The following is a 16438-nucleotide window of genomic DNA, read 5'->3' as shown; positions in this document are numbered from 1 at the left end:
ATCAGATTAGGGCTGTTTTGCTGGGAGAACTACACTATGAGTAATAAATAAAGACTAAAAAAGGGCTTCTGTTATCCAGATTATTCAAACATCAGCATGCACAAAGTTTCAAAGTCAAAACTTTAGTTCTGTATGCATGTTTTATGATAAAGTAAATAAAATCAGGATGTATGTTCTCCAGAATTCAGCAGTGTGAAATCAGGGTCATTTCTGCTTTGTTAGCATCCTGACTGGCAGTACATTTGGTAGAGAAGCTAACTGTGAGATGTAGTGGTAATCTTTTTGAGAATATTTATTGTAATTTGATTTATAATACAGTTGTCAAATGTTGGTGGATAGAGAACATGAGCACCAATCAGGAAATAAAGCAGGAAATTTAGTGCCTCATTTCTTGTGTGCTCAAGTATTGTGGGAATAAAATCATAAATAAAACATATTCCAAATAAGCTAGGGAGAAGAGAGAATAATAAAGTATATTTCCTATTCTAATGGCTTCCTTCAGGTTCTGCAGTCTTTCTCACGAGACAAGATAAAAATGGAGATATGTAAATAAAATACATATGTAGAAAGGGGGGTCCACATGAGTCAGGATCAACCCAGCATGAGGGTCTGTTGCAGAGTTAAGCTGTGGATACTCTATATTATAAATTACGTTCTAGCATACAGCAGCTATGAAAGATTATGTGTCAATTATGGGCTCTTGAAAAAACAGAGCTTTAAGAGATCACATGGCACATATATTCCCTTGCCAAAGAAAAGACTGACTATACCCATGCAACAGCATACCCACAGATGTTAACATGAACTGTTTTTAAAAGACAGTTGATACAGGTTCTGCAACCTAACCGATTTTGGTGCCTTGTTATCCTTATCAATTGGAAAGAAGGAATTTTTATTCTGATACCCAGTCTGAATCTTGCTGCAATTTAAGTTTTATATTACTAGTTCTGTCTGTTACTCATGGGAAACATAATATTATCTTCCATTTTGGAGCAGCCTCTTATGTAGTTTTAAACAGTGTTTATTATGGCCCTAATTAGTTGTGGGGTTTAAGTTATTTAGAGAGTCACTAATGTTGGAAGGGATCTCTGGAACAGGTTACTTATGACATTGTCAAGTTGGGTTTTGAGGTCTCCAAAGATGAATACTCCACAACAAATCAATGTGTTTGATGCTGCTTGTGGGGCAAGGGTGGGGGGTGAGGAAGAGAGAGGGAGAGGACGTAGGAAAAGGAGTAAGTAGGTAGAGCACTCATGGTAGGAAGTTATTAAGGGTAGGAAGTTATTACGGGTAGCAAGGATGTAAGCAAGCTGTGAAGCACTTTAGAAGGACCTTCTGAAATTAACTGCAGTAAAATGGTAGATGAAATTCAGGCTAAATGTGAAATTACAGACATGAGGGAAAAAAATAGCAATCCAGCTTTACGTTTAAAATTATTGGCTCAGACATGATAAGTCAGATCCTGGTATTATAATAGGATAACAACGCCATAAAACTCATTTCTATTAGTGTCTTCAGGCCAGAAAAGCAATTTCAGACCTGAGCTGGAATGATGTTACTTCAGTGTATGCTATAATACTGAGTCATTTTAACAGCAAGTCATTGTCTTATTTGCAGATTATATAGATTCCACTAATTCCTTATGCTCAGGCCACCTGCACCTGAACTCTTTAAAACTCTGCTCCAAAACATTCTGAAATGCACTATTATTGCCACTTTTTAGACACTCTGTGTTGTTCATTCTATGTAGCAAATACATGGTTTGTTAAATGGTGTAGCACAAATGAAAGGATACATTGAAAATCTAAAGGAATAATGTAAAATATCGATGTTGGATGCTGCATACAGTCCTTACTTAAGACATCAGTATTCATGTTTTGTTGCACTGTTTAATGATTCATACTTCGTGACATCAGTGTAAATTCTAAAAAGAAATGCTTATTTTTTGAATTCTAGAAAAATATTAATTTCATTATGCTAGAAACTCACCCTTTTATGCATATGTATTTAAACAGAGAATAGTGCATTTATTAGAGTAATTCTCATTTTAAGTGAGGTTTTATGTATGTTGTCCAAAGGCATAATTTTATTACCTAGAAAATGACAAATTACAATAGATACTATGGATATGCCTCTGTGGAATGATGAATACTTTAATGTAGTAGGGAGAATAAATATAGTTTCAGCTATGTAGAAGTAATTTAATGTAATCCATTGATAAGTGTAAACTAAGTGGCAAATTTCAATTTTGTTCTAAATCTTGATATTTATAAATCCATGTTTTACTATTTTATTCTTTTTAAATCTCTGATATATCTGTTCAAAGACTGATACAGGAACTGGATGATGAAAAATGTTTTAAATATCTTATGTTTATCTTATACATGTTCTGATTTCCCACCCCCCCAAATAGATAAGCTTCTGATGCCAATTTTTAAGAATTCATGAACAGAGTGACATAGTAATGAGTGCTTAATTTTGTTGGTTATATTTTGTAACTTATTGAATTGAAGTTTAAAAAGCAGAAATGTTCTTACTACTGAGTTTGCAAGCTAAGAATTTCAGAGCACATTTTACAGAAATGGAAGCGGAGGCAGCTGGGGTAAAAAAGTTGGGGTTTTTGCAGCATTATTTAGCTAATTTTGTCTATCTTCTACTTGACTATACTTCCTAGAATTGTTTATAAAAATTTCTTGGATTCCCATTCGGTACTGTTAAAAATGCTAGATAAAGAAAACATTGTCTGTAACTGATGACTAGTCTGAAATACAATAGTTGTCCATTTTAGTAGTAGTAAGTAGGCAGTGAAGTATAACCTAAAAGAAAGCCATATAACTTGCACACACTTGCAAAATCACAAAAGTGAAAAATCTGCTTTAGAATTCCCATTTTAAAGTGTGTGTCACTTAATTCCTTTGGTGAAAATCACTTTGTCACTCCCAGCTTCAAGTGCCAGTAGCTGTGCTACTCTCATAGTATTGCAGTTGCATAAGGGGATTGGAAAAAGCAGTGCTGCTTTTAGAACATAATTGTTCAAGTGATCTCTGAGTTCAGTACAGGCGGCTGTTGTGTATCTGCTTTGACAATAATAATTGACACCAGTATAATTTCATAGCTGGATGGGACACTGACATATCATATCGCTCTTGTTTAATCAGCTTCCACCCCCCTAAAAACTTCTAAGGCAGTGTCTTTTGGTGAACAGTTACACGCCTGCATAAAAAGAAGTTCTTCAATGTGCTAGTCTGCAAGTTGTGTTTTTCTTGGTTAGTGGATAAGTTGTGGAAAATAAAATCATATTTAGTTCTGTTTATAGCTTTTTCACAGTGAAACACTAAAAATAATCTGTTTTGGCTTGCTGATATCAGCTTTAGTAGCACATGTTAAGAGGTGAATAATGGCTCGGCATTTCATAAGTAAGTGTGTCTTTGGCATTGCAGTATGTAACAAATTTTAAAAGAGCTTTTAGAATAATGAGAGTAAATAAACTAGGGCTGTTTCATGTAATTTTCCAGAGTGTTCTTATTCTTGTAATATGTCTTTTGAGGTGCAAGTGCTTGTGACTTATTTGAACTGTCACTTGAAAAATGCCTCTTGGATCTTTGGTTGTGCTCAGAGGTTTCTAAATTAAACAAGAGCTTAAAAGTTAAGATAGCGCATTAAGAGGACTTGTCTTGAGGGCTTACTGTGCTAAAAAAATAAATTTGTTTAAATTTAGGTCACTGTTGTTAACAAAATCACACTAACAGGTTTTCATTGTAAACATCAGACGTGTCTGAGTAAAACCAAGCTACAGCGTACTTAGAGGTTTTAATGGCACCATAGCAATCCACTGCTAAAGCAACAGGACACAATATTTGTGAAAGCCCTGGAGACAGTATGTAGTCATTGCCACTTTGTTATAGTCTTGAATGTAAATCTACATAAACATCTGTTCATGTACACATCAAAAGAATCTGTGTGTATGTACATGATATCAGTTATAGGCATAGAACCTGTTCATTTTAAACATTCCATGTTTCAGGATTTCTTAGTGTTATAATCTGTAGGCAACTTCCAAATATTTACTTTTTTTCTCGTACTTTGTTTTGTGACAGGATGATGAAGTAGTACTTCAGTGTGTTGCCAGTATTCACAAAGAACAAAGGAAGTTTTGCTTGGCAGCTGAGGGACTTGGGAATCGCCTGTGCTTTTTGGAACCAACATCAGAAGCTAAAGTAAGAAGTCGATACTCTCAACTGGCCTGGCTGATCAATGAATGTTAACCCACTTATCCACAAATACATTTAATTACAGTTTCTTTTATGTGATGCTAAATGCACTTCTGTATGCTCTTCTTTCTGTGACTGCAACATGAGGTTTCTTACAGATTCTAAATATACTTTGAGGCATACCTGATAACAGTAAAAACCCACTATTCTTTAACTATCTAAAATAATTCCTGTAACTGAAATACTTTCTATCTTCAGGTCTCTAGACTGTTATTAAGGTTTAAGTTCACTGAAAAACTTATTCCTAATACTGCTGTAGACTCAAATACCTTGATATACTTGACAATTTTAGAAGGAATGTCACCTGTTAGTTACTAGCATGAAGTGTTGCTTCTAACTGTGTTGATTAATCAGAAAGTTGAGAGCGGGGGTTCATTCAATCCCCTCGTCCAGGTCATTGATAAAGATGTTAAACAGAGCTGGCCCCAATACTGAGCCCTGGGGAATACCACCTGTGAGTAGGTGCCAGCTGGATGTACCTCCATTTAGTACCACTCTTTGGGCTCAGCTGTTCAGCCAGCTCTTAACCCAGCACAGAGTGCACCCATCCAGGCCATGAGCAGCCAGTGTCTCCAGGAGAATGCTGTGGGAATGTGTCAAAGACTTTACTGATGTCCAGGTACACAACATGCACAGCCTTTCCCTAACCCACTAGGTGGGTCACCTTGTTGTAGAGGGAGATCAGGTTTGTTGAGCAGGACCTGTCTGTCATAAACCCATGGCTGGGCCTGATCCCATGGTTGTCCTGCATGTGCTGTGTGATGGCGCTCAGGCTGATCTGCTCCATAACCTTCCCCAGCACTGAGGTCAGGCTGACAGGCCTGTAGCTCCCCAGATCCTCCTTTCCGCCCTTCTTGTAGATGGGTGTTACACTGGGTGACCTCCAGTCTGCTGGGACCTCCCCAGTTTGCCAGGACTGTTGATAAATGATAGAGTGGCTTGGCAAGCTCATCCGCCAGCTCCCTCAGTACCTTCAGTGGATCCCACCTGGCCCCAGAGACCTGCGTGTGTCTAAGTGGAGCAGCAGGTCCCCAACTGTTTCCTCCTGGCTGTGGGGACTTCATTCTGCTCCTCCTCATCCCTGCCTGCCAGTTCAGGGTCTGAGCACCCAGAGGGACCGGTCTTGCTATTAAAGGCTGAGGCAAAGAAGCATTAAGTACCTCAGCCTTTTCCTCATCCTTTGTGGCAACATTCCCTGCCGCATCCAATGAAGCATGAAGATTATCCTTGGCCCTCCTTTTCTTTCTATTGGATTTGTAAAAACATTTTTTGTGGTCTTTTACGGTAGTGGCCAGCCCCAGTTCCAGCTGGGCTTTTGCTTCTCTAGTCTTCTCCCTGCTTAACCTCATGACATCCTCATAGTCCTCCAGCGTTGCCTGCCCCTTCTTCCAGAGGTTGTAAACTCTACTTTTTCCCTGCCGCGTTCCAGCCAAAACTCTCTGTTCATCCAGGCTCATCTTCTCCCCAGTGGCTCACCTTTCAGCACATGGAGCCAGCTTGCTCCTGCGCCTTCAAGACTTCGTTCTTGTAGAATGTCCAGCCTTCCTGGACCCCTTGGCCCTTCAGAAGCATCTCCCAAGAGACTCTGTCAACCAGGCTCTTAAACAGTCGGCCCTCTGGAAGTCCAGGGTTCTGTTGACCTCCTTCCTTGCTTCTCTGAGAAACAAAAACTCTGACATCTCATGATTGCCATGCCCCAAATGCCCTCCAACTACCACATTGCCCACCAGTCCTTCCCTGTGTGTAAACAGCTCCAGCGGGGCATCTCCCCTGGCTGGCTCACTGACCAGCTGGGTCAGAACATTATCTTCCACACGCTCCAGGAACCTCCTGGACAGTTTCCTCTCCACTGTGTTGTATTTCCAGCAGACATCCAGTAGGCTGAAGTCCCCCATGAGAACAAGGGCTAGTGATCTTGACGCTTCTCCCAGCTGCTTTAGAATGTTTCATCTGCCTCTTCATCCTGGTTGGGTGGTCTGTAACAGACTCCCACCAGGACATCGGCCTTGTTGGCCCTTCCCCTGGTTCTCACCCATGAGCACTCAACCCTGCTGTCACCATCATTCAGCTCTAGGCAGTCAGAACACCCACCGACATACAGGGCGATGCCACTGCCTCTCCCTCCTTGCCTATCCCTTCTGAGGAGTTTGTGGCCATCCATTGCAGCGCTCCAGTCATGCGAGTTATCCCGCTGTGTTTCTGGGATGGTGACTATGTCATAGTCTTCCTGCTGCATGCTGGCTTCCAGCTCCTCCTGCTTGTTGCCCATGCTTTGGGCACTGGCACAAATGCACTTCAGCTGTGCTATCAATCTCACCTCCAAGCTCGGCATGCCACCCCCATCCTCATCTCTAACGAAATTGGTTTTATTCCCTTCCCCCTTTTAATCTAGTTCAAAGCTCTCTCGATGAGCACTGTGAACTCCTGACCTAAGATCCTTCCCCCCTTTGAGACAGGTGAATCCCATCTGCTGTTAGCAGGCCTGCTGCTGTGTAAACTGACCCCTGATCAAAAAAAATTAAATTCAGCTGTTGACACCAGGCCCAGAGCCCGGTATTGATCTGTGTGATCTTCTGAATGCATGCCCCATCATTCCCTCAACCAGCAGGACAGACCACTTGTGTTCCTGATCCCTCAACCAGCCTCCCCAAGGCTCTGAGGTCTCTCTTGATTTCCCTCAGATGACTTGTCGTTTGGGCTTCATCATTGCCCACTCTGAAGACCAGTATCGGGCAGCACTCAGAGGGCCGTACCAGACAGGCAAGTTTTATGATGTGTCTGCGTGGTGTGTTTGCCTCAGTGGTGGCAGAGAGCGGCTCCAGCAGCCTGGGTCCTTCTCACACTCCCTGACACTCCTTAACCTTTCTGCTTCCCCTTGCAGCTCTCAGCAGATCGTCCCTGGTCACTCCTCACACAGGTGCTCTCTCTGCCACCCTCCGGTAGCCAGGACCGGCTCAGGCCCCCGGCGGCTGTGACCTGGACAGCTGCTGTTTAAGGGGAGCTCTTTCAAGGCTGCCACAGGCCGTCTGGCACTGGCGTTTGGCAGAGTGGGAACCGTGGCTCGGTTTCCTCTGGGGGAATAGTGGCCGCAGCTGCAGCCCGCCTCCTCGAGCCCTGAGGGGGGCTGCATCCGCCTCCTGGCGCCCTGCGGGGTTCTCGCCGGGGTCTGCTTTTGTACGTGTGGGGGCGCGCCCGCCTGCACCGCGGGCAGCGCAGCGCCGCACCAGCGCGGCCGCCCGGGGCGGGGCCGCTCCCGCCTTCCCGCCCGCAGCGCGCGCCGCCGCGTGTTGGCGGTTCCCAGAGAGCTCGCGGTGCCTCGCGCCGCACCAGCGCCCTGCAGCCCCTCAGCCCCAGCAGCGCGCCGCGCACACTGCCACCGAAAAACACACCTCAAAAGTAATTGCAATATACTAGCATCTCTTCCAGTAGCAAAATTGTCGAGTAAACTTAAATGCCTGAAGGAAACTGTAACTAATTAAGGTACGCTTTCTGTCCTAATGACAGAATGTAATAGCTTACAGGTCCGGTAAAAGTAAACCTTGTAGATCAGTGACCTGTGCCAGTGGGTTTTACAGTGCAGACCAGAAGCTGTGGGCAAAGCTCTGGTCAATAAGCATATCGCCTGCAAGAATTTAATGTTATGATAGTGCTTGGAGGAATCCAGAAGACTGGATTTAGAGAAATTAGGTATATTAAGTGTGATGAGCGTGCTGATGGAAAACTGATAACTGTGTGAAAGACCTGCTTGGAAATAATCTCAGAAATAAAGATTTATTTTTTTTCTTATAAAAAGAGCAGCTGTCAGGGTGGAACTGTCAATTGTTTCTTTGGATTTACTTTGCAAATTTGTGTAGGTTTCCCATATCAAATTTGTCTTTTAGTTTAACTTTCTGTATGCATGGACAAAGCTCTGCAGAGATGTGCTGGGAGAACTCCCAAAAGCTCTCACTGACTTGGAAGAGCTATTTATTCTAAATTCCTGCTTTATTTTATGATATATTTTATCAGTCTACTTAGCTACACAAATTCACTTACAGTAATGTTTGTTTGGCATATCTTTAAATGCCTATAAAATGAAATACTTTTTTTCATTAAAATGAAATATTTGAATTTTTTTCCTTTATTGATGATTCTTGAAATTGATGATGTCTTACTTATGCATGTTTATTTCAACTTCTCATAGCCAGAAGGGGGATAAATACCTATGCATATTGTTACTTTACAGCAGGTATCTAAATCCTTGTCTTATGTGCCTAAACACATTTTGGTTTTCATTTCAGCATAAAGATTCCTGACATGAATATTTCCCCATCCTCTACCTGTAGCTTTCACCTCACAGTATTCTTGTTTTACTGAACATCCCTTACTGGCACTTTTTTTGGTGGGATTCCATTAAAATACATCATTGCTTAGAGCTGGGGGGGAAAACACATATATTAGCAGATGGTCAAGGTTTTATTAAACCTTTTTTATCTGTGTAATTATTAAAAGTGTAAAATAGTCTGTCACACACAGTATCATTTGCAAAAAGACCAGAAAACAAATGAGGTTTGACAGAAGACTCAAAAGTTAATTTTTAAACTTTGCTTCCTTTTTTTTTTTAAAAAAAAAAAATCTAGATCAATTAAGGAGGTCAGTTGCTACTTTGGTCATGTACCCTCCATATAAATTACCTTTGTCAGGTCAGTGGAATTTAAAAAATAAGTTGCTGCCATCCAACCGCAGAAATGAGGTATGTGATAGCATGCATATGTTAGCTTATTGTGTAACACTGAAAGTTTGAAAGAGGACTTAGCTGCTCTAAATCAGGGGTGGAAAAATCATTCATTTCCTAATTCTCAGTGTCAGTGTTCTTAAATGAAGCTGAATGCTCCCTAGGCTATGAACAAGAATAAGAAGTGAAAAATTACTTGTGTTAACCTCAGATGTATGTTTTATAAAAACTGTGACTAGGACTACATTGGTTTAGGGTGTGTCTTTCATTAATACAGCACCAAAGTAAGGGCTGCAGCAAATTTCAACTAAAATTGCAGCCTGTGTGGCACAAGACCAGTGATCAGTGAAACAGATGGGAGTTCTTTTGTTCAGTTTATAGGTGTTGGATCACACTTTTTATTTTATGATTATACCGTATTCAGTTTGGAGTGGGATTAAGTGCCAGTAGTCTGGTGCTGGTTAAAACTGTATCGCTAGCTGTGTTATGTTTTCCCAGATAAAATTCCAGTTTAATTTCTGTATTCCATATTGAAAGCAGAAAGATGTTATAAAGATTGTTTCTGTTTTGTGTTCTTTTATGAATTCAAATGTACTTCAAGAACAGCCTGGTTTAATGCATACTTAAAATGTCTTAATAAAATGCATGCTGCATAATCTGAAAGTGCCACAGGATGACAACAAAAAAATATCTGGGTTTTTTTCTTTGTTTGAATTTTGGTGTTTTTTTCAATAATGATGTGGCTTTTTTGCCACTGCTAGGTGCAATTAAAGGCAGTAAAGTAATGGATGAAGTATTACTCAGAGGTTTTGTTTACCTGTCTGGTCCATTGGGAAGTAGAGACTACTTAACATTATATAGATTTTTATGTTCATAGCAATAAAATATTCTAAATAAGTCTTTCTAGACTTTACTAACAAATATGAGAAACAAATTCTAATGTAGTTTCATCTGTAATTCATTTCACTGAGAAATTATATTTTCTGTGTCTGATTATATGAGAAGCCTTGGATGTAACCAATTAAAAGACTAAACTTCCAGTTACAATCTGCGTGCATGTATATGAATGCTACCTACATACATGCACACACAAACATACATATGTATGGTATGAGTTTATAACAGTTTTCTGTGTGTGTACGCAGATGCAGTTGATGAATGCTAAAAAAAAAATAGTATCCCTTTGTGAAGATGAGTGATGACAAGTTTTAGTTTATTTCTGTTGCAGTTAATGAAATTATGAACTGCATACTATTTACAATTATTATTTATAATTATTTTATAGTTATGTACAATATAGTAGCAATATACAGTAAAATACTATTTATAATTATTATTACAATTAGTCATGTAAGAAAGATGCAAAAATTCACTTTACCTCAATAATATATGTAACATACATCTCTAATGTGTGCTATTTCCATGTCAAGTCTTTGGCCTAAAAGTCTTTTCCAAAATGTGTTTAAAAACACACACACAAAAAATACTTAGTCTGTAGTACAGAGTGGGATTTCCAAGACTACTTGATTAGCTTGCTATAAAGACTTCAGAGCAAGTTTAGAAATCTCTTTAATTGTATCGTTTCCCTTTTCACCACCTTAAAACTCATCAGTATCAATAATTTTATTCCCTCCTTTAACACTGCTTTAAAAAAGCAAAAAAAGGGTATATCCACTTCAAAGCTCATACATAGCCACAATCTGTATTGTAAATCACAGACTCGCTGAGGTTGGAAAGGGCCTATGGAGACCAAGTCCAACCCCTCTGCTCAGAGCAGGTTCAGCCAGAGCAGATTGCTCAGGATGCTGTCCAGTCAGGGTTTGAATATCTCCAAGGATGGAGACTCCACAACCTCTCTGGGGAAGCTGTTCCAGTGTTTATCATGCTTGAGAGTAAAAAAGGGTTTTTTTCTTCATGTTTAAATAGACTTTCCTGTATTACAAGTTGTATCAGTTTCCTCTTGTCCTTTCACTGGGTGCCATTGCATGGAGGCTCTGTCTTCATACTTTCCAGTCACATACTTCTATACATTGATGATCCCCCTTGAGACTTTTTTCTTGGACGCATCTTTCTTTGGACTCATCAATGCCCATAAACTGAAAAAGCAGTCTGCTGTTCTTGAATTGAATGTTAAGTTTCATGTTTCAAAACTAGCAGACATATTGATAAAACAATTGAGAAGATATTCTAAAATAGTTAATATTTTTATATTGTAAGATTCAGAATCTTTGCCATTTGATGACAGCTATAAATATGTTCAGACCATCAACCTTATATGTCAAGTAAGATTATACACCTTCTCATCTGTTTTGCCAGTTACATTAGAGAACAAATACAATGTTCACAGTGTAATTCTAAAAGATAGGAAAGCAATAATACGTAGATAAAACCTTTTTGCTTTTGAACCTATGTTTTCTTTTACTGTGAGGAATAGAGTTCTAGGAAAAGTAAAGTTACTGCACTGGCAAGTTATGAAGAATAGATTTATATTATTTTCATACAGGGAAGTAGCATATATCTGAAAAACAAATGAGTAAACATTAAGAATGGATTTTAAAATTAAAATACATGTGTGTTCAAACACTCTTTTCATCCTGTTTCACCTGCTCTGATCTGTTCTTACACCATTTAATTTATTTTTATAGTATGTTCCTCCAGACCTTTGCATCTGCAATTTCGTCCTTGAACAGTCCTTATCTGTCAGAGCCCTTCAAGAAATGCTGGCCAACACAGGGGATAATGCTAGTGAAGGGGTAAGTAAATTGACATCAAAGAATATTAAATTTCTGAATATGGATTGTTCTCATTTCTCTCCTTGCTTCAGGATTTTCTAGGGGAGGCCTCATGTCATTGCAGATTCTTCAGTTTTGCTGTTTTCTTGGGACGTTATTGCTCCACTACTGTAATCATACTCGTTTCTCTTTAGCATTGTGGAGCACCTTTGTAGTAGTTAGTCTTTTGAAATATTTACAAAACCCGGAACATCAGCTTCAGAGATCATTTTTTACTGTTAATCCAGAAGTGGATACTGAAAAAGGAGCAAGAGAACCCTCCAACTGAGTCTGACTTTTATGAACCTGAGAAGAGTGTATGAAATAGGTTTTGTCTGAAATGTAAATCATTGCCATAAAACCATTACTGTATTATAGTGATATTTGCTAATGGGGAAAGCAAAATCGTTTTCTCATCATGTAAATATTTTATCTCCTTCTAACTGAGCAAAGAAGGTATTTTGGGTATTCAGATTTAATTTGATATATCCTCACATGAAATTAACAGCTAGAAATTAAGTCCTATCAATGAAAAAAGTGAAAAATTTAAATCTATTTTATTTCAGATAGAAAAATAAAATATATTGCTTTGTAGTTTTGTAACTAAACTGTTTAGGTATAATTTAAAGTTATTTAATCTCTGGTAATGAGCAAGAACTGTTGGATAGTAATAATTTCAAAATTCTCTTCTTTGGATTCTTGGTTTTTGACTATATTAGAGAAAGCTTACTTACTGGAATGCTTACAGTATAAAGTGATTTTGCAGTAAAGTGACATGTTGAAATTATGCTTGCATTTCACATAACTATAGTTTCAATTGAATTATCACTTCAAATCTAAGATACACTAAGAATGACTGAAAGAGGACTTCTACACTGGAGCAATCAGGACACCAAAAAAACCCTGTGCACTTTGTTATAAAGTATTCATCATTGACAAAGAACTGTATTTTTCAGACAACTTCTAAGCTATTTGTTTGGTAAAGGTGATGGTGTTATAAGTAAAAATTAAGCCCAATCCAAACCCTAGAGACAGATTTGCCTGTATTTTCAATGATCTTATAAACAATGATCACTTTTCAATGATAAGCTGAACCTTATTGCTAGTTGTTGAGATGGGGCAGATCTACCTCTCGTCTACACACTAACACTTCTGCAAGTTTTAGAAGTTACACTTGCTGTTGCATCTGTGAATCATTTGTAAGTAATTTAGATAAGCTGTCTAGTTCTATATACTTAGGCAGAGTTTGTGTTGTAAATGAAATTGACCTATGGTCTCCATTCAGTTGGCCACTGCTCTGTTATCTTCATGTGTATAAGTTTTAGGAATTTTAAAATAAAATGTGACGTCACCATCAATGTTTTCCTTTATTCAGTGAACAACTGATATCTGGAAAAATAAAATGGAAATTACTTTTTAATGTATGGGGTGAAGTATTATTAACAAATTAATATTAAGACAAAACTTTGTAAATAAAAATCTTCTGCATTGCACTCTCACTTAGAGTTAAATTTGGCAGTAGTCACATGTATGTCTCCTAAAGCTGACTAAACTCTTGAATTTGTGGCATGCAACCTTAGTGAATTGATGCTTACCATACCTCTGAGATTTTTGCTGCCTGATCAGATCATCTCACTATTATCTTTTATGATGCTGTGCTTTAATTGATTTCCCAGCATAGTCCAAAAGCCTGGATGGGCTTAATTTGTTTCCTTTGAGTCTAAATCTCCAATTGCAGGTGAATTAAATTGAATTGAACTTTTATTCTCTTACAAACAGAACATGGTAGAACTCTATGGCTTCGCTTATTTCATAAGACTAAACGGCAACTAATTATGATGCAAATAATCTGCAGAGCTAGGTATTCTGTCACTTTTCATTATTATTTTTTGTAGAAATGGAAAACTCATATCTAGAGTTGTAATTTTTCTTTTATTGTACTTACACACAGAGTTAAGACTGTCACATTAAGTAAAAGGAAAAATGAGGAAGAAACCAAATATAAAAATGCAAGTAATCTCAGTATTATATAAAGAAATTTACTTAAAGATAATGTTTCACTATAATTTATTTTTTTGGACAAATATAAATTTATGCTGGATTTTTTTCATTATGAGATATCTTTTAATTTCTTTCTGGGATTCATATACTGTGCATGCATTTAAGTGTTTTCTTCCTTTTTTAGTGCAATCCTAGAAAATTAAATAGAATAATATGTGGGAGGAGGGGAATTTTATGATTTAAGAAAATATCCTAGAAAGGAGAATCAAAAGGGTGTTTTATTTGCTTGAGAATATTTTTTTTGGATGTCATATCCATCTATGCAGAAGTAATACCTTTAAAATCAGAATTTCTCTAAAGATAGTAATGGCTATAGTATAATTTTTAAATATTTTTCTCTTGAACTATAAATTGCTATTCATTCTGCAGTCTTTTCATTATTGAGCAACAATTCACCATATTGAAAGGTTTTTCAATTTTATCTATTTGTAAATCAGATGCATCAAAGCATTACTTAAGCATTTGTTACCCAACAGTGAATCTGGTTTTTTTCAGGAAATCTACGTGTAACTCTATCTGTGACTGGCTGTGCAATGATTGCTTACTGAAACTTTAATAGACTGTATGCTCTAGGTAATAACCTGTTATCTATAAATAACTAGGAAATAATATGGTACATGCAGAAAAAGGCTGACCAGAGAGAGAGGCAGACCTGGAAACTATAAAGCTTGTTGTCTGTTATTCCATAGGTAACTTTCTTGTTAAGATTCTCCCCTTGGAATTTATTTTTTTTCTGGTCACCAAAAGGAGCTCAAAAGATGTGCGTTACATTCTTTAAAGGAAAAATATGGAAAATCCAGTTTTGCTTCTCCCTGGTCTTGTCATAAATTTTCATATTCAAAATTACTAGCTGCTATGTTGAAATTTGAATGCAGTTGCTTTAATGAATCTGGTAAATGCTTAAGATAATGTTAATCCTAGAAAGTAGATATCCTTAGTACATGCTTAAACTATTCTGGGCAATAGGTGTGCTTTTCCTCTTTCAGATTTCTCTTAGTGTATATAAATTGTTATAATGTATTGTTATATTATAACACATAATATTACATATTTACATAATTATGTTTATATAATAATGTATTATTTTGTTATTACTTTTTTAATGCCTCTGAGAAGTTTATAAGAAAGGTAAGCAGTATCTTACTTAATTTAAAACATTATTTGAAAATGCTGTGGTTTTACTTAATTGTAATAAAAATTAGGTCACAATAAGAGTCTCTGTCCAAGACCAACATTTGTTCCCTTGACAGATATTTGGCTATTGCTGTAGCTACTTCATTATTATGATTTTTGCCCAGCATATACATTTCGTAATTTGCTTGAATATTTGCACTTATTACTTGAACTGTAGTAGCTCTTCATGTTGGTATATAATTGTGGTCATAGTCCACATAGTGCAGTAGAGTTCTGACTTTCTCTGTCATGTTCTGTAGGCAGCGCAAGGGGGTGGTCACAGAACCCTGCTGTACGGCCATGCTATACTACTTCGACATTCATTCAGTGAAATGGTAAGTGAAAGAGTGTTTGCAGAGATTGAGTAAAACAAAACTCAAATAATCATCTTTTTATCAAAATAAAAAAAATAGATGTTTGGAAGAATGTTCTAAGTTCTCTCCTGCACTAGATTAAAAAAAAAAATTAAAATTGAATAATTTATGGTGTCTCAACACAATGGAAGTGGCCCTTACATTTTAAACTAAGATTTTTCAATCCATTTCACTCAGAAATGTAGCCGATAAGCTCCCTTAGCCATAGATGATTTCTGTGATATTAAGGAAGACGTTTTAATGGTAATTCCATTAGCAAGTTGCTGCTATTGTAAATGCATTTGTTGTGATACACGTTGTTTTTCCCATCATATTTTAAAGATAAGGTTTTCCTTTTAGCATCCCATAGTTCCCAGAGACTATACCCACAAACATGCTATCTTCAGGCTACCTTGTATAAATTTTGTTTAACTACATTGTGCAACTGTAAAATTTTAATTCTTCTGGATCTTTGACTTATTAGGGACCATGTAAGCATACCTAATAGAAGGCCGATGAAATGAGAAGTCAAGAAAACATCTTCCCTCCTTTTTCCTGTACTAGAAGATTCTACATTAGTCTTTAAACTCTTGTTACTTATGTTTATGAACCATACTAATTGCAGTTGCCTTGATATACCAGAGTTGCAAGTATGATTACTGCCTTTTGATGTGTTTGCTATGCTTTCATGAAGCAAGTTTATTACGGTAATGCAGTAATAAGATGTTTGCCTGTTTCTATCTGATGAACTATTTGAAACTTTGGAAGGTAGGAGCTAAATTGCAGGGAAATATGTACTATAGTGGAAAAGGATTTTGATTTTTTTAAAGTCAGGAAGAGCTTGTATAAAAATAGCACCATGCTTAACTAATTTAAAACAATTAAGCACAGGTTGATTTGAAGATGGAGTAATGTGAATGTATTAATTTGGCATGTGTATTAAGGGATACTGTTGGGTTTTTGTTTTCGATAACTTCACTGTTTTGCAGTATTTGACATGTTTAACATCCTCAAGATCCCAGACAGATAAACTTGCATTTGATGTGGGACTACGAGAAAATGCAGCAGGTATGGCAAGTTATTTTTGATGGAAAA

The 16438-nt window shown here is 37.6% G+C and overlaps 1 protein-coding gene across 1 annotated transcript in view; it reads left to right on the top strand.

The window, feature by feature from the left end:
• RYR3 (ryanodine receptor 3) overlaps window positions 1–16438 on the top strand; it is a 233215-nt gene that overhangs the window by 44807 nt on the left and 171970 nt on the right. Inside the window, exons 2-6 of the mRNA XM_055716387.1 lie at window positions 4098–4217; window positions 11631–11738; window positions 14934–14945; window positions 15251–15325; window positions 16333–16411. Coding sequence (XP_055572362.1) covers window positions 4098–4217; window positions 11631–11738; window positions 14934–14945; window positions 15251–15325; window positions 16333–16411 — 394 coding nt within the window. The remainder of the gene's footprint in view (window positions 1–4097; window positions 4218–11630; window positions 11739–14933; window positions 14946–15250; window positions 15326–16332; window positions 16412–16438) is intronic.

The sequence above is a fragment of the Falco cherrug genome, chromosome 7 (assembly GCF_023634085.1).
Source record: "Falco cherrug isolate bFalChe1 chromosome 7, bFalChe1.pri, whole genome shotgun sequence".
In the NCBI taxonomy this organism is placed as follows: domain Eukaryota; kingdom Metazoa; phylum Chordata; class Aves; order Falconiformes; family Falconidae; genus Falco; species Falco cherrug.
The sequence above is the reverse complement of the archived record's forward strand: the minus strand, read 5'-3'. Positions and strand labels throughout refer to the sequence as shown.